A 25,909-nucleotide genomic window follows, 5' to 3' on the forward strand; every position below is an offset into this window, starting at 1 on the left:
ACCCTAAATTGAAACCCTAACCTTAGTTTAAAACCCTAGCTAGAAACCCTAACCCTAGCGAGAAACCCTAACCCCAACTTGAAACCTTAACCCTAGCTAGAAACCCTAACCCTAGTTTGAAACCCTAGCTAGAAACCCTAACCCTAATTTGAATCCATAACCCATGTTTGAAACCCTAGCTAGAAAACCTAACCCTAATTTGAATCCATAACCCTAGTTTGAAACCCTAACCCTAGTTTGAAACCCTAACTTGAAACCCTAACCCTATTTTGAAACCCTAACTTGAAACCCTAACCCTAGCTAGAAACCCTAACCCTAACTTGAAACCCTAACCCTAGTTTGAAACCCTAGCTAGAAACCCTAACCCTATTTTGAAACCCTAACCCTAGTTTAAAACCCTAACCCTAGTTTGAAACCCTAACTTGAAACCTTAACCTTAGTTTGAAACCCTAACCCTAGTTTGAAACCCTAGCTGGAAACCCTAACCCTAGTTTGAAACCCTCAACCTAGTTTGAAACCCTAACCCTAGTCAGGTCATCTTCCAAACCGCTTATCCTATATAGGGTCGCGGGGACTTGCTGGAGCCTATCCCAGCCGTCAATAGGCGAAGGCAGACTACACCCCGAGCTGGTCGCCAGCCAGTCGCAGGGCACACCTAACCCTAGTTTGAAACCCTAACCTGAAACCCTAACCTTAGTTTGAAACCCTAACTTGAAACCCTAACCCTACCTAGAAACCCTAACCCTAACTTGAAACCCTAACCCTAGTTTGAAACCCTAACCCTAGTTTGAAACCCTAGCTAGAAACCTTAACCCTAGTTTGAAACCCTAGCTAGAAACCCTAACCCTAATTTGAAACCCTAACCCTACCTAGAAACCCTAACCCTAACTTGAAACCCTAACCCTAGTTTGAAACCCTAGCTAGAAACCCTCACCCTAACTTGAAACCCTAACCCTAGTTTGAAACCCTAGCTAGAAACCCTAACCCTAGCTAGAAACCCTAAACCTAGTTTGAAACCCTTGCTAGAAACCCTAACCCTAATTTGAAACCCTAACCCTAGTTTGACCCCGCGACCCTTGTGAGGAGAAGCGGTACAGATAATGGATGGATGGAACCCTAGTTTGAAACCCTAACTTGAAACTCTAACCCTAGCTAGAAACCCTAACCCTAACTTGAAACCCTAACCCTAGTTTGAAACCCTAACCCTAGCTAGAAACCCTAACCCTAGTTTGAAACCCTAGCTAGAAACCCTAACCCTAATTTGAAGCCCTAACCCTAGTTTGAAACCCTAACCCTAGTTTGAAACCCTAGCTAGAAACTCTAACCCTAGCTAGAAACCCTAACCCTAACTTGAAACCCTAACCCTAGTTTGAAACCCTAACCCTAGCTAGAAACCCTAACCCTAGTTTGAAACCCTAGCTAGAAACCCTAACCCTAATTTGAAACCCTAACCCTAGTTTGAAACCCTAACCCTAGTTTGAAACCCTAGCTAGAAACCCTAACCCTAATTTGAAACCCTAACCCTAGTTTGAAACCCTAACCTTAGTTTGAAACCCTAACTTGAAACCCTAACCCTAGTTAGAAACCGTAACCCTAACTTGAAACCCTAACCCTAGTTTGAAACCCTAGCTGGAAACCCTTACCCTAATTTGAAACCCTAACCCTAGTTTGAAACCCTAGCTAGAAACCCTAACCCTGATTTGAAACCCTAACCCCAGTTTGAAATCCTAACCCTAGTTTGAAACCCTAACCCTAGTTTGAAACCCTAGCTGGAAACCCTAACCCTACTTTGAAACCCTAACCCTATTTTGAAACCCTAACCCTAGATTGAAACCCTAGCTAGAAACCCTAACCCTAATTTGAAACCCTAACCCTAGTTTGAAACCCTAACTTGAAACCCTATCCCTAGCTTCAAACCCTAACCCTAGTTTGAAACACTATCTTGAAACCCTTACCCTAGTTTGAAACCCTACATTGAAACCCTAATTCTAGTTTGAAACCCTAACCCTAGTTTGAAACGCTAACCCTAGTTTGAAACCCTAACTTGAAACCCTCACCTTAGTATGAAACCCTAACTTGAAACCCTAAGCCTAGCTAGAAACCCTAACCCTAGTTTGAAACCCTAACTTGAAACCCTAACCCTAGGTAGAAACCCTAACCCTAATTTGAAACCATAACCCTAGTTTGAAACCCTAACTTGAAACCCTAACCCAAGTTTGAAACCCTAGCTAGAAAACCTAGCCCTAGTTAGAAACCCTAACTTGAAACCCTAACCCTAGTTTGAAACCCTAACTTGAAACCCTAACCCTAATTTGAAACCCTAGGTAGAAACCCTAACCTTAATTTAAAACCCTAACCCTAGTTTGAATCCCTAGCTAGAAACCCTAACCCTAATTTGAAGCCCTAACCCTAGTTTGAAACCCTAATCCTAGTTTGAAACCCTAACCCTAGTTTGAAACCCTAGCTGGAAACCCTAACCCTACTTTGAAACCCTAACCCTATTTTGAAACCCTAACCCTAGATTGAAACCCTAGCTAGAAACCCTAACCCTAATTTGAAACCCTAACCCTAGTTTGAAACCCTAACTTGAAACCCTAACCCTAGCTAGAAACCCTAACCCTAGTTTGAAACCCTAGCTAGAAACCCTAACCCTAATTTGAAACCCTAACCCTAGTTTGAAACGCTAACCCTAGTTTGAAACCCTAACTTGAAACCCTCACCTTAGTATGAAACCCTAACTTGAAACCCTAACCCTAGCTAAAAACCCTAACCCTAGTGTGAAACCCTAATTTGAAACCCTAACCTTAGTTTGAAACCCTAACCCTAGTTTGAAACCCTAGCTGGAAACCCTAACCCTAATTTGAAACCCTAACCCTAGTTTGAAACCCTAACTTGAAACCCTAACCCTAGTTTGAAACCCTAGCTAGAAATCCTAACCCTAGTTTGAAACCCTAACTTGAAACCCTAACCCTAATTTGAAACCCTAGCTAGAAACCCTAACCCTAGTTTGAAACCCTAACCCTAGTTTGAAACCCTAGCTAGAAACCCTAACCCTAGTTTGAAACCCTAGCTAGAAACCCTAACCCTAATTTGAAACCCTAACCCTAGTTTGAAACCCTAACCCTAGTTTGAAACCCTAACTTGAAACCCTAACCCTAGTTTGAAACCCTAGGTAGAAACCCTAACCCTAATTTGAAACCCTAACCCTAGTTTGAAACCCTAGCTAGAAACCCTAACCCTAATTTGAAACCCTAACCCTAGTTTGAAACCCTAACCCTAGTTTGAAACCCTAGCTGGAAACCCTAACCCTAATTTGAAAACCTAACCCTAATTTGAAACCCTAACTTGAAACCCTAACCCTAGTTTGAAACCCTAGCTAGAAACCCTCACCCTAACTTGAAACCCTAACCCTAGTTTGAAACCCTAACCTGAAACCCTAACCTTAGTTTGAAACCCTAACTTGAAACCCTAACCCTAGCTAGAAACCCTAACCCTAACTTGAAACCCTAACCCTAGTTTGAAACCCTAGCTGGAAACCCTAACCCTAATATGAAACCCGAACCCTAGTTTGAAACCCTAACCCTAGTTAGAAACCCTAACTTGAAACCCTAAACTTAGTTTGAAACCCTAACCCTAGCTTGAAACCCTAGCTGGAAACCCTAACCCTAATTTGAAAACCTAACCCTAATTTGAAACCCTAACTTGAAACCCTAACCCTAGTTTGAAACCCTAGCTAGAAACCCTCACCCTAACTTGAAACCCTAACCCTAGTTTGAAACCCTAACCCTAATTTGAAACCCTAACTTGAAACCCTAACCCTAGTTTGAAACCCTAGCTAGAAACCCTCACCCTAACTTGAAACCCTAACCCTAGTTTGAAATCCTAACCCTAGTTTGAAAACCTAGCTTGAAACCCTAGCTGGAAACCCTAACCCTAATTTGAAAACCTAACCCTAATTTGAAACCCTAACTTGAAACCCTAACCCTAGTTTGAAACCCTAGCTAGAAACCCTAACCCTAGTTAGAAACGCTAACTTGAAACCCTAACCCTAGTTTGAAACCCTAGCTAGAAACCCTAACCCTAATTTGAAACCCTAACCCTAGTTTGAAACCCTAACTTGAAACCCTAACCCTAGCTAGAAACCCTAACCCTAATTTGAAACCCTGACCCTAGTTTGAAACCCTAACCCTAGTTTGAAACCCTAACTTGAAACCCTTTCCCTAGCTAGAAACCCTAACCCTAGCTAGAAACCCTAACCCTAGTTTGAAACCCTAGCTAGAAACCCTAACCCTAATTTGAAACCCTAACCCTAGTTTGAAACCCTAACCCTAGTTTGAAACCCTAACCTGAAACCCTAACCTTAGTTTGAAACCCTAACTTGAAACCCTAACCCTAGCTAGAAACCCTAACCCTAACTTGAAACCCTAACCCTAGTTTGAAACCCTAGCTGGAAACCCTAACCCTAATATGAAACCCGAACCCTAGTTTGAAACCCTAACCCTAGTTAGAAACCCTAACTTGAAACCCTAACCTTAGTTTGAAACCCTAACCCTAGCTTGAAACCCTAGCTGGAAACCCTAACCCTAATTTGAAAACCTAACCCTAATTTGAAACCCTAACTTGAAACCCTAACCCTAGTTTGAAACCCTAGCTAGAAACCCTCACCCTAACTTGAAACTCTAACCCTAGTTTGAAATCCTAACCCTAGTTTGAAAACCTAGCTTGAAACCCTAGCTGGAAACCCTAACCCTAATTTGAAAACCTAACCCTAGTTTGAAACCCTAACCCTAGTTTGAAACCCTAGCTAGAAACCCTAACCCTAATTTGAAACCCTAACCCTAGTTTGAAACCCTAACCCTATTTTGAAACCCTAACTTGAAACCCTAACCTTAGTTTGAAACCCTAACTTGAAACCCTAACCCTAGTTAGAAAGCGTAACCCTAACTTGAAACCCTAACCCTAGTTTGAAACCCTAGCTGGAAACCCTTACCCTAATTTGAAACCCTAACCCTAGTTTGAAACCCTAACCCTTGTTTGAAACCCTAGCTAGAAACCTTAACCCTAGTTTGAAACCCTAGCTAGAAACCCTAACCCTAATTTGAAACCTTAACCCTACCTAGAAACCCTAACCCTAGCTTCAAACCCTAACCCTAGTTTGAAACCCTACTTTGAAACCCTAATTCTAGTTTGAAACCCTAACCCTAGTTTGAAACCCTAACCCTAGTTTGAAACCCTAACTTGAAACCCTAACCCTAGCTAGAAACCCTAACCCTAGTTTGGAACCCTAGCTAGAAACCCTAACCCTAATTTGAAACCCTAACCCTAGTTTGAAACGCTAACCCTAGTTTGAAACCCTAACTTGAAACCCTCACCTTAGTATGAAACCCTAACTTCAAACCCTAACCCTAGCTAAAAACCCTAACCCTAGTTTGAAACCCTAATTTGAAACCCTAACCTTAGTTTGAAACCCTAACCCTAGTTTGAAACCCCAGCTGGAAACCCTAACCCTAATTTGAAACCCTAACCCTAGTTTGAAACCCTAACTTGAAACCCTAACCCTAGTTTGAAACCCTAGCTAGAAATCCTAACCCTAGTTTGAAACCCTAACTTGAAACCCTAACCCTAATTTGAAACCCTAGCTAGAAACCCTAACCCTAGTTTGAAACCCTAACCCTAGTTTGAAACCCTAGCTAGAAACCCTAACCCTAGTTTGAAACCCTAGCTAGAAACCCTAACCCTAATTTGAAACCCTAACCCTAGTTTGAAACCCTAACTTGAAACCCTAAGCCTAGGTAGAAACCCTAACCCTAGTTTGAAACCCTAATCCTAGTTTGAAACCCTAACCCTAGTTTGAAACCCTAACTTGAAACCCTAACCCTAGGTAGAAACCCTAACCCTAATTTGAAACCATAACCCTAGTTTGAAACCCTAACTTGAAACCCTAACCCAAGTTTGAAACCCTAGGTAGAAACCCTAGCCCTAGTTAGAAACCCTAACTTGAAACCCTAACCCTAGTTTGAAACCCTAACTTGAAACCCTAACCCTAGTTTGAAACCCTAGGTAGAAACCCTAACCCTAATTTGAAACCCTAACCCTAGTTTGAAACCCTAGCTAGAAACCCTAACCCTAATTTGAAACCCTAACCCTAGTTTGAAACCCTAACCCTAGTTTGAAACCCTAGCTGGAAACCCTAACCCTAATTTGAAAACCTAACCCTAATTTGAAACCCTAACCCTAGTTTGAAACCCTAACCCTAGTTTGAAACCCTAACTTGAAACCCTAACCCTAATTTGAAACCCTAGCTAGAGACCCTAACCCTAGTTTGAAACCCTAACCCTAGTTTGAAACCCTAGCTAGAAACCCTAACCCTATTTTGAAACCCTAGCTAGAAACCCTAACCCTAATTTGAAACCCTAACCCTAGTTTGAAACCCTAACCCTAGTTTGAAACCCTAACTTGAAACCCTAAGCCTAGCTAGAAACCCTAACCCTAGTTTGAAACCCTAATCCTAGTTCGAAACCCTAACCCTAGTTTGAAACCCTAACTTGAAACCCTAACCCTAGGTAGAAACCCTTACCCTAATTTGAAACCTTAACCCTAGTTTGAAACCCTAACTTGAAACCCTAACCCAAGTTTGAAACCCTAGCTAGAAACCCTAACCCTAGTTAGAAACCCTAACTTGAAACCCTAACCCTAGTTTGAAACCCTAACTTGAAACCCTAACCCTAGTTTGAAACCCTAGGTAGAAACCCTAACCCTAATTTGAAACCCTAACCCTAGTTTGAAACCCTAACTTGAAACCCTAACCCTAGTTTGAAACCCTAGATAGAAACCCTAACCCTAGTTAGAAACCCTAACTTGAAACCCTAACCCTAGTTTGAAACCCTAGCTAGAAACCCTAACCCTAATTTGAAACCCTAACCCTAGTTTGAAACCCTAGCTAGAAACCCTCACCCTAACTTAAAACTCTAACCCTAGTTTGAAATCCTAACCCTAGTTTGAAAACCTAACCCTAATTTGAAACCCTAACTTGAAACCCTAACCCTAGTTTGAAACCCTAGCTAGAAACCCTCACCCTAACTTAAAACTCTAACCCTAGTTTGAAATCCTAACCCTAGTTTGAAAACCTAGCTTGAAACCCTAGCTGGAAACCCTAACCCTAATTTGAAAACCTAACCCTAATTTGAAACCCTAACTTGAAACCCTAACCCTAGTTTGAAACCCTAGCTAGAAACCCTCACCCTAACTTGAAACCCTAACCCTAGTTTGAAACCCTAACCCTAGTTTGAAACCCTAGCTAGAAACCTTAACCCTAGTTTGAAACCCTAGCTAGAAACCCTAACCCTAATTTGAAACCCTAACCCTACCTAGAAACCCTAACCCTAGCTTCAAACCCTAACCCTAGTTTGAAACCCTACTTTGAAACCCTAATTCTAGTTTGAAACCCTAACCCTAGTTTGAAACCCTAACCCTAGTTTGAAACCCTAACTTAAAACCCTAACCCTAGCTAGAAACCCTAACCCTAGTTTGGAACCCTAGCTAGAAACCCTAACCCTAATTTGAAACCCTAACCCTAGTTTGAAACGCTAACCCTAGTTTGAAACCCTAACTTGAAACCCTCACCTTAGTATGAAACCCTAACTTCAAACCCTAACCCTAGCTAAAAACCCTAACCCTAGTTTGAAACCCTAATTTGAAACCCTAACCTTAGTTTGAAACCCTAACCCTAGTTTGAAACCCTAGCTGGAAACCCTAACCCTAATTTGAAACCCTAACCCTAGTTTGAAACCCTAACTTGAAACCCTAACCCTAGTTTGAAACCCTAGCTAGAAATCCTAACCCTAGTTTGAAACCCTAACTTGAAACCCTAACCCTAATTTGAAACCCTAGCTAGAAACCCTAACCCTAGTTTGAAACCCTAACCCTAGTTTGAAACGCTAGCTAGAAACCCTAACCCTAGTTTAAAACCCTAGCTAGAAACCCTAACCCTAATTTGAAACCCTAACTTGAAACCCTAAGCCTAGGTAGAAACCCTAACCCTAGTTTGAAACCCTAATCCTAGTTTGAAACCCTAACCCTAGTTTGAAACCCTAACTTGAAACCCTAACCCTAGGTAGAAACCCTAACCCTAATTTGAAACCATAACCCTAGTTTGAAACCCTAACTTGAAACCCTAACCCAAGTTTGAAACCCTAGGTAGAAACCCTAGCCCTAGTTAGAAACCCTAACTTGAAACCCTAACCCTAGTTTGAAACCCTAACTTGAAACCCTAACCCTAGTTTGAAACCCTAGGTAGAAACCCTAACCCTAATTTGAAACCCTAACCCTAGTTTGAAACCCTAACTTGAAACCCTAACCCTAGTTTGAAACCCTAGCTAGAAACCCTAACCCTAGTTAGAAACCCTAACTTGAAACCCTAACCCTAGTTTGAAACCCTAGCTAGAAACCCTAACCCTAATTTGAAACCCTAACCCTAGTTTGAAACCCTAGCTAGAAACCCTAACCCTAATTTGAAACCCTAACCCTAGTTTGAAATCCTAACCCTAGTTTGAAACCCTAACCCTAGTTTGAAACCCTAGCTGGAAACCCTAACCCTACTTTGAAACCCTAACCCTTGTTTGAAACCCTAACCCTAGATTGAAACCCTAGCTAGAAACCCTAACCCTAATTTGAAACCCTAACCCTAGTTTGAAACCCTAACTTGAAACCCTCACCTTAGTATGAAACCCTAACTTGAAACCCTAACCCTAGCTAAAAACCCTAACCCTAGTTTGAAACACTAATTTGAAACCCTAACCTTAGTTTGAAACCCTAACCCTAGTTTGAAACCCTAGCTGGAAACCCTAACCCTAATTTGAAACCCTAACCCTAGTTTGAAACCCTAACTTGAAACCCTAACCTTAGTTTGAAACCCTAGCTAGAAACCCTAACCCTAGTTTGAAACCCTAACCCTAGTTTGAAACCCTAGCTAGAAACCCTAACCCTAATTTGAAACCCTAACCCTAGTTTGAAACCCTAACTTGAAAACCTAACCCTAGTTTGAAACCCTAGCTAGAAACCCTAACCCTAGTTAGAAACCCTAACTTGAAACCCTAACCCTAGTTTGAAACCCTAATCCTAGTTCGAAACCCTAACCCTAGTTTGAAACCCTAACTTGAAAACCTAACCCTAGTTTGAAACCCTAGCTAGAAACCCTAACCCTAGTTAGAAACCCTAACTTGAAACCCTAACCCTAGTTTGAAACCCTAACTTGAAACCCTAACCCTAATTTGAAACCCTAGCTAGAAACCCTAACCCTAGTTTGAAACCCTAACCCTAGTTTGAAACCCTAGCTAGAAACCCTAACCCTAGTTTGAAACCCTAACCCTAGTTTGAAACCCTAACCCTAGTTTGAAACCCTAGCTAGAAACCCTAACCCTAGTTAGAAACCCTAACTTGAAACCCTAACCCTAGTTTGAAACCCTAGCTAGAAACCCTAACCCTAATTTGAAACCCTAACCCTAGTTTGAAACCCTAGCTAGAAACCCTAACCCTAATTTGAAACCCTAACCCTAGTTTGAAACCCTAACTTGAAAACCTAACCCTAGTTTGAAACCCTAGCTAGAAACCCTAACCCTAGTTAGAAACCCTAACTTGAAACCCTAACCCTAGTTTGAAACCCTAATCCTAGTTCGAAACCCTAACCCTAGTTTGAAACCCTAACTTGAAACCCTAACCCTAGGTAGAAACCCTAACCCTAATTTGAAACCCTAACCCTAGTTTGAAACCCTAACTTGAAACCCTAACCCAAGTTTGAAACCCTAGCTAGAAACCCTAACCCTAGTTAGAAACCCTAACTTGAAACCCTAACCCTAGTTTGAAACCCTAACTTGAAACCCTAACCCTAATTTGAAACCCTAGCTAGAAACCCTAACCCTAGTTTGAAACCCTAACCCTAGTTTGAAACCCTAGCTAGAAACCCTAACCCTAGTTTGAAACCCTAGCTAGAAACCCTAACCCTAATTTGAAACCCTAACCCTAGTTTGAAACACTAACCCTAGTTTGAAACCCTAACCCTAGTTTGAAACCCTAGCTAGAAACCCTAACCCTAGTTAGAAACCCTAACTTGAAACCCTAACCCTAGTTTGAAACCCTAGCTAGAAACCCTAACCCTAATTTGAAACCCTAACCCTAGTTTGAAACCCTAGCTAGAAACCCTAACCCTAATTTGAAACCCTAACCCTAGTTTGAAACCCTAACTTGAAACCCTAACCCTAGTTTGAAACCCTAGCTAGAAACCCTAACCCTAGTTAGAAACCCTAACTTGAAACCCTAACCCTAGTTTGAAACCCTAGCTAGAAACCCTAACCCTAATTTGAAACCCTAACCCTAGTTTGAAACCCTAGCTAGAAACCCTAACCCTTATTTGAAACCCTAACCCTAGTTTGAAACCCTAACTTGAAACCCTAACTCTAGTTTGAAACCCTAGCTAGAAACCCTAACCCTAATTTGAAACCCTAACCCTAGCTAGAAACCCTAACCCTAACTAGAATTCCTAACCCTAGTTTGAAACCCTAGCTAGAAACCCTAACCCTAATTTGAAACCCTAACCCTAGTTTGAAACCCTAACCCTAGTTTGAAACCCTAATTTGAAACCCTAACCTTAGTTTGAAACCCTAACCCGTCTTTGACACCCTAGCTGGAAACCCTAACCCTAATTTGAAACCCTAACCCTTCTTTGAAACCCTAACCCTAGTTTGAAACCCAAACTTGAAACCCTAACCCTAGTTTGAAACCCTAGCTAGAAACCCTAACCCTAATTTGAAACCCTAACCCTAGTTTGAAACCCTAACCCTATTTTGAAACCCTAACTTGAAACCCTAACCTTAGTTTGAAACCATAACTTGTAACCCTAACCCTAGCTAGAAACCCTTTCCCTAACTTGAAACCCTAACCCTAGCTAGAAACCCTAGCTAGAAACCCTAACCCTAATTTCAAACCCTAACCCTAGTTTGAAACCCTAACCCTAATTTCAAACCCTAACCCTAGTTTGAAACCCTAACCCTAATTATAAACCCTAACCCTAGTCTGAAACCCTAACCCTAATTTGAAACCCTAACCCTATTTTGAAACCCTAGCTAGAAACCCTAACCCTAACTTCAAACCCTAAACCTAGTTTGAAACCCTAACTTGAAACCCTAACCCTAATTTGAAACCCTAGCTAGAGACCCTAACCCTAGTTTGAAACCCTAACCCTAGTTTGAAACCCTAGCTAGAAACCCTAACCCTAGTTTGAAACCCTAGCTAGAAACCCTAACCTTAATTTGAAACCCTAACCCTAGTTTGAAACCCTAACCCTAGTTTGAAACCCTAACTTGAAACCCTAAACCTAGCTAGAAACCCTAACCCTAGTTTGAAACCCTAATCCTAGTTCGAAACCCTAACCCTAGTTTGAAACCCTAACTTGAAACCCTAACCCTAGGTAGAAACCCTAACCCTAATTTGAAACCCTAACCCTAGTTTGAAACCCTAACTTGAAACCCTAACCCAAGTTTGAAACCCTAGCTAGAAACCCTAACCCTAGTTAGAAACCCTAACTTGAAACCCTAACCCTAGTTTGAAACCCTAACTTGTAACCCTAACCCTAATTTGAAACCCTAGCTAGAAACCCTAACCCTAGTTTGAAACCCTAACCCTAGTTTGAAACCCTAGCTAGAAACCCTAACCCTAGTTTGAAACCCTAGCTAGAAACCCTAACCCTAATTTGAAACCCTAACCCTAGTTTGAAACCCTAACCCTAGTTTGAAACCCTAACCCTAGTTTGAAACCCTAGCTAGAAACCCTAACCCTAGTTAGAAACCCTAACTTGAAACCCTAACCCTAGTTTGAAACCCTAGCTAGAAACCCTAACCCTAATTTGAAACCCTAACCCTAGTTTGAAACCCTAGCTAGAAACCCTAACCCTAATTTGAAACCCTAACCCTAGTTTGAAACCCGAACTTGAAACCCTAACCCTAGTTTGAAACCCTAGCTAGAAACCCTAACCCTAGTTAGAAACCCTAACTTGAAACCCTAACCCTAGTTTGAAACCCTAGCTAGAAACCCTAACCCTTATTTGAAACCCTAACCCTAGTTTGAAACCCTAACTTGAAACCCTAACTCTAGTTTGAAACCCTAGCTAGAAACCCTAACCCTAATTTGAAACCCTAACCCTAGCTAGAAACCCTAATCCTAACTAGAATTCCTAACCCTAGTTTGAAACCCTAGCTAGAAACCCTAACCCTAATTTGAAACCCTAACCCTAGTTTGAAACCGTAACCCTAGTTTGAAACCCTAATTTGAAACCCTAACCTTAGTTTGAAACCCTAACCCTAGTTTGAAACCCTAGCTAGAAACCCTAACCCTAGTTAGAAACCCTAACTTGAAACCCTAACCCTAGTTTGAAACCCTAGCTAGAAACCCTAACCCTAATTTGAAACCCTAACCCTAGTTTGAAACCCTAGCTAGAAACCCTAACCCTTATTTGAAACCCTAACCCTAGTTTGAAACCCTAACTTGAAACCCTAACTCTAGTTTGAAACCCTAGCTAGAAACCCTAACCCTAATTTGAAACCCTAACCCTAGCTAGAAACCCTAACCCTAACTAGAATTCCTAACCCTAGTTTGAAACCCTAGCTAGAAACCCTAACCCTAATTTGAAACCCTAACCCTAGTTTGAAACCCTAAACCTAGTTTGGAACCCTAATTTGAAACCCTAACCTTAGTTTGAAACCCTAACCCGTCTTTGACACCCTAGCTGGAAACCCTAACCCTAATTTAAAACCCTAACCCTTCTTTGAAACCCTAACCCTAGTTTGAAACCCAAACTTGAAACCCTAACCCTAGTTTGAAACCCTAGCTAGAAACCCTAACCCTAATTTGAAACCCTAACCCTAGTTTGAAACCCTAACCCTAGTTTGAAACCCTAATTTGAAACCCTAACCTTAGTTTGAAACCCTAACCCGTCTTTGACACCCTAGCTGGAAACCCTAACCCTAATTTGAAACCCTAACCCTTCTTTGAAACCCTAACCCTAGTTTGAAACCCAAACTTGAAACCCTAACCCTAGTTTGAAACCCTAGCTAGAAACCCTAACCCTAATTTGAAACCCTAACCCTAGTTTGAAACCCTAACCCTATTTTGAAACCCTAACTTGAAACCCTAACCTTAGTTTGAAACCCTAACTTGTAACCCTAACCCTAGCTAGAAACCCTTTCCCTAACTTGAAACCCTAACCCTAGCTAGAAACCCTAACCCTAGTTTGAAACACTAGCTAGAAACCCTAACCCTAATTTGAAACCCTAACCCTAGTTTGAAGCCCTAACCCTAGTTTGAAACCCTAGCTAGAAACCCTAACCCTAATTTCAAACCCTAACCCTAGTTTGAAACCCTAACCCTAATTTCAAACCCTAACCCTAGTTTGAAACCCTAACCCTAATTATAAACCCTAACCCTAGTCTGAAACCCTAACCCTAATTTGAAACCCTAACCCTAGTTTGAAACCCTAGCTAGAAACCCTAACCCTAATTTCAAACCCTAACCCTAGTTTGAAACCCTAGCTAGAAACCCTAACCCTAATTTAAAACACTAACCCTAGTTTGAAACCCTAACCCTAATTTGAAACCCTAACCCTAGTCTGAAACCCTAACCCTAATTTGAAACCCTAACCCTAGTTTGAAACCCTAGCTAGAAACCCTAACCCTAACTTGAAACCCTAACCCTAGCTAGAAACCCTAACCCTAGTTTGAAACCCTAACTCTAGTCTGAAACCCTAACCCTAATTTGAAACCCTAACCCTAGTTTGAAACCCTAACCCTAGTTTGAAACCCTAGCTAGAAACCCTAACCCTAATTTGAAACCCTAACCCTAGTCTGAAACCCTAACCCTAATTTGAAACCCTAACCCTAGTTTGAAACCCTAGCTAGAAACCCTAACCCTAACTTGAAACCCTAACCCTAGCTAGAAACCCTAACCCTAGTTTGAAACCCTAACCCTAGTCTGAAACCCTAACCCTAATTTGAAACCCTAACCCTAGTTTGAAACCCTAACCCTAGTTTGAAACCCTATCTTGAAACCCTAACCCTAGTTTGAAACCCTAGCTAGAAACCCTAACCCTAATTTCAAACCCTAACCCTAGTTTGAAACCCTAACCCTAATATGAAACCCTAACTCTAGTCTGAAACCCTAACCCTAATTTGAAACCCTAACCCTAGTTTGAAACCCTAACCCTAGTTTGAAACCCTAGCTAGAAACCCTAACCCTAATTTGAAACCCTAACCCTAGTCTGAAACCCCAACCCTAGTTTGAAACCCTAACCCTAGTTTGAAACCCTAACTTGAAACCCTAATCCTAGTTTGAAACCCTAGCCCTAGTTTGAAACCCTAGCTAGAAACCCTAACCCTAATTTGAAACCCTAACCCTAGTTTGAAACCCTAACCCTAGTTTGAAACCCTATCTTGAAACCCTAACCCTAGTTTGAAACCCTAGCTAGAAACCCTAACCCTTATTTGAAACCCTAACCCTAGTTTGAAACCTTAACTTGAAACCCTAACCCTAGTTTGAAACCCTAGCTAGAAACCCTAACCCTAATTTGAAACCCTAACCCTAGTTTGAAACCTTAACTTGAAACCCTAACGCTAGTTTGAAACCCTAACTTGAAACCCTAACCCTAGCTAGAAACCCTAACCCTAGTTTGAAACCCTAGCTAGAAACCCTAACCCTAATTTGAAACCCTAGCTAGAAACCCTAACCCTAATTTGAAACCCTAACCCTAGTTTGAAACCCAAATTTGAAACCCTAACCCTAGTTTGAAACCCTAACTTGAAACCCTAACCCTAGTTTGAAACCCTAGGTAGAAACCCTAACCCTAATTCTAAACCCTAACCCTAATTTGAAACCCTAACCCTAGTTTGAAACCCTAGCTAGAAACCCTAACCCTAATTTTAAACCCTAGCTAGAAACCCTAACCCTAATTTGAAACCCTTACCCTAGTTTGAAACCCTAACCCTAGTTTGAAACACTAGCTAGAGACCCTAACCCTAGTCTGAAACCCTAACCCTAATTTGAAACCCTAACCCTAGTTTGAAACCCTAGCTAGAAACCCTAACCCTAATTTCAAACCCTAACCCTAGTTTGAAACCCTAGCTAGAAACCCTAACCCTAATTTAAAACACTAACCCTAGTTTGAAACCCTAACCCTAATTTGAAACCCTAACCCTAGTCTGAAACCCTAACCCTAATTTGAAACCCTAACCCTAGTTTGAAACCCTAGCTAGAAACCCTAACCCTAACTTGAAACCCTAACCCTAGCTAGAAACCCTAACCCTAGTTTGAAACCCTAGCTAGAAACCCTAACCCTAATTTGAAACCCTAACCCTAGTTTGAAACCCTAACCCTAGTTTGAAACCCTAGCTAGAAACCCTAACCCTAATTTCAAACCCTAACCCTAGTTTGAAACCCTAACCCTAATTTGAAACCCTAACCCTAGTCTGAAACCCTAACCCTAATTTGAAACCCTAACCCTAGTTTGAAACCCTAACCCTAGTTTGAAACCCTAGCTAGAAACCCTAACCCTAATTTGAAACCCTAACCTTAGTCTGAAACCCCAACCCTAGTTTGAAACCCTAACCCTAATTTTAAACCCTAGCTAGAAACCCTAACCCTAATTTGAAACCCTAACCCTAGTTTGAAACCCTAACCCTAGTTTGAAACCCTAGCTAGAGACCCTAACCCTAGTCTGAAACCCTAACCCTAATTTGAAAACCTAACCCTAGTTTGAAACCCTAGCTAGAAACCCTAACCCTAATTTCAAACCCTAGCCCTAGTTTGAAACCCTAGCTAGAAACCCTAACCCTAATTTGAAACCCTAACCCTAGTTTGAAACCCTAACCCTAATTTGAAACCCTAACCCTAGTTTGAAACCCTAGCTAGAAACCCTAACCCTAATTTCAAACCCTAACCCTAGTTTGAAACCCTAGCTAGAAACCCTAACCCTAATTTAAAACACTAACCCTAGTTTGAAACCCTAACCCTAATTTGAAACCCTAACCTTAGTCTGAAACCCTAACCCTAATTTGAAACCCTAACCCTAGTTTGAAACCCTAGCTAGAAACCCTAACCCTAACTTGAAACCCTAACCCTAGTTTGAAACCCTAACCCTAGTTTGAAACCCTAGCTAGAAACCCTAACCCTAATTTCAAACCCTAACCCTAGTTTGAAACCCTAACCCTAATATGAAACCCTAACTCTAGTCTGAAACCCTAACCCTAATTTGAAACCCTAACCCTAGTTTGAAACCCTAACCCTAATATGAAACCCTAACTCTAGTCTGAAACCCTAACCCTAATTTGAAACCCTAACCCTAGTTTGAAACCCTAACCCTAGTTTGAAACCCTAGCTAGAAACCCTAACCCTAATTTGAAACCCTAACCCTAGTCTGAAACCCCAACCCTAGTTTGAAACCCTAACCCTAGTTTGAAACCCTAACTTGAAACCCTAATCCTAGTTTGAAACCCTAGCCCTAGTTTGAAACCTTAGCTAGAAACCCTAACCCTAATTTGAAACCCTAACCCTAGTTTGCAACCCTAACCCTAGTTTGAAACCCTATCTTGAAACCCTAACCCTAGTTTGAAACCCTAGCTAGAAACCCTAACCCTTATTTGAAACCCTAACCCTAGTTTGAAAGCTTAACTTGAAACCCTAACCCTAGTTTGAAACCCTAGCTAGAAACCCTAACCTTAGTTTGAAACCCTAACCCTAGTTTGAAACCCTAGCTGGAAACCCTAACCCTAATTTGAAACCCTAACCCTAGTTTGAAACCCTAACTTGAAACCCTAACCCTAGTTTGAAACCCTAGCTAGAAATCCTAACCCTAGTTTGAAACCCTAACTTGAAACCCTAACCCTAATTTGAAACCCTAGCTAGAAACCCTAACCCTAGTTTGAAACCCTAACCCTAGTTTGAAACCCTTGCTAGAAACCCTAACCCTAATTTGAAACCCTAACCCTAGTTTGAAACCCTAACCCTAGTTTGAAACCCTAGCTAGAAACCCTAACCCTAATTTGAAACCCTAACCCTAGTTTGAAACCCTAGCTAGAAACCCTAACCCTAATTTGAAACCCTAACCCTAGTTTGAAACCCTAACTTGAAACCCTAACCTTAGTTTGAAACCCTAACTTGAAACCCTAACCCTAGTTAGAAACCTTAACCCTAACTTGAAACCCTAACCCTAGTTTGAAACAATAGCTGGAAACCCTTACCCTAATTTGAAACCCTAACCCTAGCTAGAAACCTTAACCCTAGTTTTAAACCCTAGCTTGAAACCCTAACCCTAGCTTGAAACCCTAACCCTAGTTTGAAACCCTAGCTAGAAACCCTAACCCTAATTTGAAACCCTAACCCTAGTTTGAAATCCTAACCCTAGTTTGAAACCCTAACCCTAGTTTGAAACCCTAGCTGGAAACCCTAACCCTACTTTGAAACCCTAACCCTATTTTGAAACCCTAACCCTAGATTGAAACCCTAGCTAGAAACCCTAACCCTAATTTGAAACCCTAACCCTAGTTTGAAACCCTAACTTGAAACCCTAACCCTAGCTTCAAACCCTAACCCTAGTTTGAAACCCTATCTTGAAACCCTTACCCTAGTTTGAAACCCTACTTTGAAACCCTAATTCTAGTTTGAAACCCTAACCCTAGTTTGAAACCCTAACCCTAGTTTGAAACCCTAACTTGAAACCGTAACCCTAGCTAGAAACCCTAACCCTAGTTTGAAACCCTAGCTAGAAACCCTAACCCTAATTTGAAACCCTAACCCTAGTTTGAAACCCTAACCCTAGTTTGAAACCCTAACTTGAAACCCTAAGCCTAGCTAGAAACCCTAACCCTAGTTTGAAACCCTAATCCTAGTTTGAAACCCTAACCCTAGTTTGAAACCCTAACTTGAAACCCTAACCCTAGGTAGAAACCCTAACCCTTATTTGAAACCCTAACCCTAGTTTGAAACCCTAACTTGAAACCCTAACCCAAGTTTGAAACCCTAGCTAGAAACCCTAACCCTAGTTAGAAACCCTAACTTGAAACCCTAACCCTAGTTTGAAACCCTAACTTGAAACCCTAACCCTAGTTTGAAACCCTAAGTAGAAACCCTAACCCTAATTTGAAACCCTAACCCTAGTTTGAAACCCTAACTTGAAACCCTAACCCTAGTTTGAAACCCTAGCTAGAAACCCTAACCCTAGTTAGAAACCCTAACTTGAAACCCTAACCCTAGTTTGAAACCCTAGCTAGAAACCCTAACCCTAATTTGAAACCCTAACCCTAGTTTGAAACCCTAGCTAGAAACCCTAACCCTAATTTGAAACCCTAACCCTAGTTTGAAACCCTAACTTGAAACCCTAACCCTAGTTTGAAACCCTAGCTAGAAACCCTAACCCTAGTTAGAAACCCTAACTTGAAACCCTAACCCTAGTTTGAAACCCTAGCTAGAAACCCTAACCCTAATTTAAAACCCTAACCCTAGTTTGAAACCCTAGCTAGAAACCCTAACCCTAATTTGAAACCCTAACCCTAGTTTGAAACCCTAACTTGAAACCCTAACTCTAGTTTGAAACCCTAGCTAGAAACCCTAACCCTAATTTGAAACCCTAACCCTAGCTAGAAACCCTAACCCTAACTAGAATTCCTAACCCTAGTTTGAAACCCTAGCTAGAAACCCTAACCCTAATTTGAAACCCTAACCCTAGTTTGAAACCCTAACCCTAGTTTGAAACCCTAATTTGAAACCCTAACCTTAGTTTGAAACTCTAACCCGTCTTTGACACCCTAGCTGGAAACCCTAACCCTAATTTGAAACCCTAACCCTTCTTTGAAACCCTAACCCTAGTTTGAAACCCAAACTTGAAACCCTAACCCTAGTTTGAAACCCTAACTTGAAACCCTAACCCTAGTTTGAAACCCTAGGTAGAAACCCTAACCCTAACTTGAAACCCTAACCCTAGTTTGAAACCCTAACTTGAAACCCTAACCCTAGTTTGAAACCCTAGCTAGAAACCCTCACCCTAACTTGAAACCCTAACCCTAGTTTGAAATCCTAACCCTAGTTTGAAACCCTAGCTTGAAACCCTAGCTGGAAACCCTAACCCTAATTTGAAAACCTAACCCTAATTTGAAACCCTAACTTGAAACCCTAACCCTAGTTTGAAACCCTAGCTAGAAACCCTAACCCTAACTTGAAACCCTAACCCTAGTTTGAAACCCTAACCCTAGTTTGAAACCCTAGCTAGAAACCCTAACCCTAGTTTGAAACCCTAGCTAGAAACCCTAACCCTAACTTGAAACCCTAACCCTAGTTTGAAACCCTAACTTGAAACCCTAACCCTAGCTAGAAACCCTAACCCTAGTTTGAAACCCTTGCTAGAAACCCTAACCCTAATTTGAAACCCTAACCCTAGTTTGAAACCCTAACTTGAAACTCTAACCCTAACTTGAAACCCTAACCCTAGCTAGAAACCCTAACCCTAGTTTGAAACCCTAACCCTAGTTTGAAACCCTAACTTGAAACCCTAAGCCTAGTTTGAAACCCTAGCTAGAAACCCTAACCTTAACTTGAAACCCTAACCCTAGTTTGAAACCCTAGCTAGAAACCCTAACCCTAGTTTGAAACCCTAGCTAGAAACCCTAACCCTAATTTGAAACACTAACCCTAGTTTGAAACCCTAACCCTAGTTTGAAACCCTAACTTGAAACCCTAAGCCTAGTTTGAAACCCTAGCTAGAAACCCTAACCTTAACTTGAAACCCTAACCCTAGTTTGAAACCCTAGCTAGAAACCCTAACCCTAGTTTGAAACCCTAACCCTACTTTGAAACCCTAACCCTAATTTGAAACCCTAACCCTTGTTTGAAACCCTAACCCTAGTTTTAAACCCTAACTTGAAACCCTAACCCTAGTTTGAAACCCTAGCTAGAAACCCTAACCCTAATTTGAAACCCTAACCCTAATTTGAAACCCTAACTTGAAAACCTAACCCTAGTTTGAAACCCTAATTTGAAAACCTAACCCTAGTTTGAAACCCTAACCCGAGTTTGAAACCCTAGCTAAAAACCCTAACCCTAATTTGAAACCCTAACCCTAGTTTGAAACCCTATTTTGAAACACAAACCCTAACTTGAAACCCTAACCCTAGTTTGAAACCCTAGCTAGAAACCCTAACCCTAGTTTGAAACCCTAGCTAGAAACCCTAACCCTAGTTTGAAACCCTAGCTAGAAACCCTAACCCTAATTTGAAACCCTAACCCTAGTTTGAAACGCTAACCCTACTTTGAAACCCTAACCCTAATTTGAAACCCTAACCCTTGTTTGAAACCCTAACCCTAGTTTTAAACCCTAACTTGAAACCCTAACCCTAGTTTGAAACCCTAGCTAGAAACCCTAACCCTAATTTGAAACCCTAACCCTAATTTGAAACCCTAACTTGAAAACCTAACCCTAGTTTGAAACCCTAATTTGAAAACCTAACCCTAGTTTGAAACCCTAACCCGAGTTTGAAACCCTAGCTAAAAACCCTAACCCTAATTTGAAACCCTAACCCTAGTTTGAAACCCTATTTTGAAACACAAACCCTAACTTGAAACCCTAACCCTAGTTTGAAACCCTAGCTAGAAACCCTAACCCTAGTTTGAAACCCTAGCTAGAAACCCTAACCCTAGTTTGAAACCCTAGCTAGAAACCCTAACCCTAATTTGAAACCCTAACCCTAGTTTGAAACGCTAACCCTACTTTGAAACCCTAACCCTAATTTGAAACCCTTACCCTTGTTTGAAACCCTAACCCTAGTTTTAAACCCTAACTTGAAACCCTAACCCTAGTTTGAAACCCTAGCTAGAAACCCTAACCCTAATTTGAAACCCTAACCCTAATTTGAAACCCTAACTTGAAAACCTAACCCTAGTTTGAAACCCTAATTTGAAAACCTAACCCTAGTTTGAAACCCTAACCCGAGTTTGAAACCCTAGCTAAAAACCCTAACCCTAATTTGAAACCCTAACCCTAGTTTGAAACCCTATTTTGAAACACAAACCCTAACTTGAAACCCTAACCCTAGTTTGAAACCCTAGCTAGAAACCCTAACCCTAGTTTGAAACCCTAGCTAGAAACCCTAACCCTAATTTGAAACCCTAACCCTAGTTTGAAACGCTAACCCTAGTTTGAAACCCTAATTTGAAACCCTAACCTTAGTTTGAAACCCTAACCCTAGTTTGAAACCCTAGCTGGAAACCCTAACCCTAATTTGAAACCCTAGCCCTAGTTTGAAACCCTAATTTGAAACCCTAGCCCTAGTTTGAAACCCTAACTTGAAACCCTAACCCTAGTTTGAAACCCTAGCTAGAAACCCTAACCCTAGTTTGAAACCCTAACTTGAAACCCTAACCCTAGTTTGAAACCCTAGCTAGAAACCCTAACCCTAGTTTGAAACCCTAACCCTAGATTGAAACCCTAGCTAGAAACCCTAACCCTAATTTGAAACCCTAACCCTAGTTTGAAACCCTAACTTGAAACCCTAACCGTAGTTTGAAACCCTAGCTAGGAACCCTAACCCTAGCTAGAAACCCTAACCCTAACTAGAATTCCTAACCCTAGTTTGAAACCCTAGCTAGAAACCCTAACCCTAATTTGAAACCCTAACCCTAGTTTGAAACCCTAACTTGAAACCCTAACCCTAGCTAGAAACCGTAATTTGAAACCCTAACCCTAATTTGAAAACCTAACCCTAGTTTGAAACCCTAACCCTAGTTTGAAACCCTATTTAGGGTTAGGGTTTCAAGTTAGGGTATTAAAATAGGGTTAGGGTTTTCTGCTAGGGTTTCAAACTAGGGTTAGGGTTTCAAGTTAGGGTTTCAAATTAGGGTTAGGGTTTTTAGCTAGGGTTTCAAACTGGGGTTGGGGTTTCAAAGTAGGGTTAGGGTTTCCAGCTAGGTTTTCAAACTCGGGTAAGGATTTCGAACTAGGGTTAGGGTTTCAAACTAGGGTTAGGGTTTCAAATTACGGTTTCAAACTCGGTTTTGGGTTTCAAAGTAGGGTTTCAAACTAGGGTTAGAGTTTCAAAGTAGGGTTTCAAACTAGGGTTAGGGTTTCAAATTAGGGTTTCAAACATTTTAGGGTTTCCAAGTAGGGTTTCAAACCAGGGTTAGGGTTTCAAGTTAGGATTTCAAACGAGGGTTAGGGTTTCAAACTAGGGTTAGGGTTTCAAGTTAGGGTTTCAAACTAGGGTTAGGGTTTCAAACTAGGGTTAGGGTTTCAAACTAGGGTTAGGGTTTGAAATTAGGGTTAGGGTTTCTAGCTAGGGTTTCAAACTAGGGTTAGGGTTTCAAACTAGGGTTAGGGTTTCAAGTTAGGGTTAGGGTTTCTAGCTAGGGTTTCAAACTAGGGTTAGGGTTTCTAGCTAGGGTTAGGGTTTCAAGTTAGGGTTTCAAACTAGGGTTAGGGTTTCAAGTTAGGGTTTCAAACTAGGGTTAGGGTTTCAAGTTAGGGTTTCAAACTAGGGTTAGGGTTTCAAACTAGGGTTAGGGTTTCAAGTTAGGGTTTCAAAATAGGGTTAGGGTTTCAAACTAGGGTTAGGGTTTCAAACTAGAATTAGGGTTTCAAAGTAGGGTTTCAAACTAGGGTAAGGGTTTCTACCTAGGGTTTCAAACTAGGGTTAGGGTTTCAAACTAGGGTTAGGGTTTCAAACTAGGGTTAGGGTTTCAAGTTAGGGTTTCAAACTAGGGTTAGGGTTTCAAACTAGGGTTAGGGTTTCAAGTTAGGGTTTCAAACTAGGGTTAGGGTTTCAAACTAGGGTTAGGGTTTCAAACTAGGGTTAGGGTTTGAAATTAGGGTTAGGGTTTCTAGCTAGGGTTTCAAACTAGGGTTAGGGTTTCAAACTAGGGTTAGGGTTTCAAGTTAGGGTTAGGGTTTCTAGCTAGGGTTTCAAACTAGGGTTAGGGTTTCTAGCTAGGGTTAGGGTTTCAAGTTAGGGTTTCAAACTAGGGTTAGGGTTTTAAGTTAGGGTTTCAAACTAGGGTTAGGGTTTCAAGTTAGGGTTTCAAACTAGGGTTAGGGTTTCAAACTAGGGTTAGGGTTTCAATTTAGGGTTTCAAAATAGGGTTAGGGTTTCAAACTAGGGTTAGGGTTTCAAACTTGAATTAGGGTTTCAAAGTAGGGTTTCAAACTAGGGTAAGGGTTTCTAGCTAGGGTTTCAAACTAGGGTTAGGGTTTCAAACTAGGGTTAGGGTTTCAAACTAGGGTTAGGGTTTCAAGTTAGGGTTTCAAACTAGGGTTAGGGTTTCAAACTAGGGTTAGGGTTTCAAATTAGGGTTAGGGTTTCCAGATAGGTTTCAAACAAGGGCTAGGGTTTCAAACTAGGATTAGGGTTTCAAGTTAGGGTTTCAAACTAGGGTTAGGGTTTCAAACTAGGGTTAGGGTTTCAGACTAGGGTTAGGGTTTCAAATTAGGGTTAGGGTTTCTAGCTAGGGTTTCAAACTAGGGTTAGGGTTTCAAACTAGGGTTAGGGTTTGAAATTAGGGTTAGGGTTTCTAGCTAGGGTTTCAAACAAGGGTTAGGGTTTCAAACTAGGGTTAGGGTTTGAAATTAGGGTTAGGGTTTCTAGCTAGGGTTTCAAACTAGGGTTAGGGTTTCAAACTAGGGTTAGGGTTTCAAACTAGGGTTAGGGTTTCAAGTTAGGGTTTCAAACTAGGGTTAGGGTTTCAAACTAGGGTTAGGGTTTCAAATTAGGGTTAGGGTTTCTAGCTAGGGTTTCAAACTAGGGTTAGGGTTTCTAGCTAGGGTTAGGGTTTCAAGTTAGGGTTTCAAACTAGGGTTAGGGTTTCAAACTAGGGTTAGGGTTTCAAACTAGGGTTAGGGTTTGAAATCAGGGTTAGGGTTTCTAGCTAGGGTTTCAAACTAGGGTTAGGGTTTCAAACTAGGGTTAGGGTTTTACGTTAGGGTTTCAAACTAGGGTTAGGGTTTCAAACTAGGGTTAGGGTTTGAAATTAGGGTTAGGGTTTCTAGCTAGGGTTTTAAACAAGGGTTAGGGTTTCAAACTAGGGTTAGGGTTTTAAATTAGGGTTAGGGTTTCTAGCTAGGGTTTCAAACTAGGGTTAGGGTTTCTAGCTAGGGTTAGGGTTTCAAACTAGGGTTAGAGTTTCCAACTAGGGTTTCAAACCAGGGTTAGGGTTTGTAAGTAGGATTTTAAACTAGGGCTAGGTTTTCCAACTAGGGTTTCAAACTAAGATTAGGCTTTGTAAATAAGGTTTCAAACTAGGGTTAGGGTTTCCAACTGTGGTTTCAAACCAGGGTTATTGTTTCCAACTAGGGTTTCAAACTAGGGTTAGGGTTTCAAAGTAGAGTTTCAACCTAGGGATAGTGTTTCGGACTAGGGTTTCAAACTAGGGTTAGGGTTTTAAACTAGGGTTTCCAACTAGGGTTTCAAACCAGGGTTTGGGTTTCCATCTAGGGTTTCAAACTGGATTTATTTTTTCCAACTAGGGTTTCAAACTAGGGTTAAGGTTTCAAAGTAGGGTTTCAAACTAAGGTTAGGGTTTCCAACTCGTGTTAGGGTTTACACACCACCAAGTCTTCCTTGTGCTCACCATACAATCCCAAAAGCTTCCGTCGTTCAACTGTTTATAGTACAGGTGTCAAACTCGAGTCCTAGGGGCCAGATCCGCCCTGCAACATCTTTTTATGTGGCCCGCGAAGGCAAATCATGCGTGTTTACTTGACATGTTTCTTTCAAATTGTTTTCACTTTTAGCACTGCATATGACATTTCTTACCAATCCCTCCTTTAAAATACATTGAAAAACAGTTGAACAAACTATTTACTGGCTTTTGATTTCAAAGCTTGTTAGCCATCAATTTGTTGTGTATATGTGATAATATAAGGCGATCATACATTCAGATGGGTTGATAGTAGTAACGGCCCTCCGAGGGACACCATAACTTGGATGTGGCCCGCGACAACAATGAGTTTGACAGCTCAGGTTTACAGGTTTCGGATTTTGGGACAAGCGCATGCTGCACATGAGGGTGAATTCGGCATTTCTATGGCTCACACTGCAAATTAGCAGCACACCTCCTGCACCAGGACGATAGAATGAACGAGGTCATTAAACGATTTCATTGTGTGAGGCTTGACGGAGCAATGAATATAAATTCTTCTGTCCTGGGAGGCTGCGAGCCACCTTTGATTGCATTCTTGATCAATATCAGCCACTCAGTGCCAAGAGCTGAATGGCTTTTTAAACTCTTGACTCTTAGTCATCCAGACCCATTATAATATAATTTATATTTCACTGGGTTAATGGGCCAAACTGAGCTTTTGCTCGCTTCCAGGTCCTCAAACCTAGAATGTTGTTATGTTGCTGCATTGTGTACATTTCTAGAAGCTAAGTGAGTGAAAAAGTGCGATAGTGGTGTATGTTAGACACTGAGTTGTCGACGTTTTCCTTGTTTCGTTACACTTACGATAAATTCCGATGCGATGATCCCATCCACGATGGCGCAGAAGAAGGACGCAATAACTCCAATGCTGGTGAAGATAATGGCAGCCATCAGCTTGGAGAGAACCGATGTACAGAGACGGAAGTGTATCAAGTTACGGAAGCAACACTTTTATTTCATTGGTCAGTAAAACGTACTATGCACACACAGATATGATAGAGTATAGTTCTCTGCTGTGTGTTCTCAAAGAGTAATAACGCACACGCACACATGCTACACACTTTTGTTTTTACTAGACTTACTTAATATTCATTTTAATATTTCTAAATGTACATACACATATCATATTTGATTTACCATCATCTTCAACCATCTCTTGTATCATGCGAAACAATGACACAAGTGGATGACTGTT

General features: G+C 41.3%; 1 protein-coding gene across 2 annotated transcripts in view; it reads right to left on the bottom strand.

The window, feature by feature from the left end:
• tmem255b (transmembrane protein 255B) overlaps positions 1-25,909 on the bottom strand; it is a 69,631-nt gene that overhangs the window by 36,276 nt on the left and 7,446 nt on the right. For both annotated transcript variants that reach the window (XM_086026171.1, XM_086026172.1), the window contains exon 4: positions 25,519-25,608. In XM_086026171.1, coding sequence (XP_085882297.1) covers positions 25,519-25,608 — 90 coding nt within the window. The remainder of the gene's footprint in view (positions 1-25,518; positions 25,609-25,909) is intronic.

The sequence above is a fragment of the Filicampus tigris genome, chromosome 3 (assembly GCF_054856515.1).
Source record: "Filicampus tigris isolate MCC_2025a chromosome 3, RoL_Ftig_1.0, whole genome shotgun sequence".
NCBI classification, from domain to species: domain Eukaryota; kingdom Metazoa; phylum Chordata; class Actinopteri; order Syngnathiformes; family Syngnathidae; genus Filicampus; species Filicampus tigris.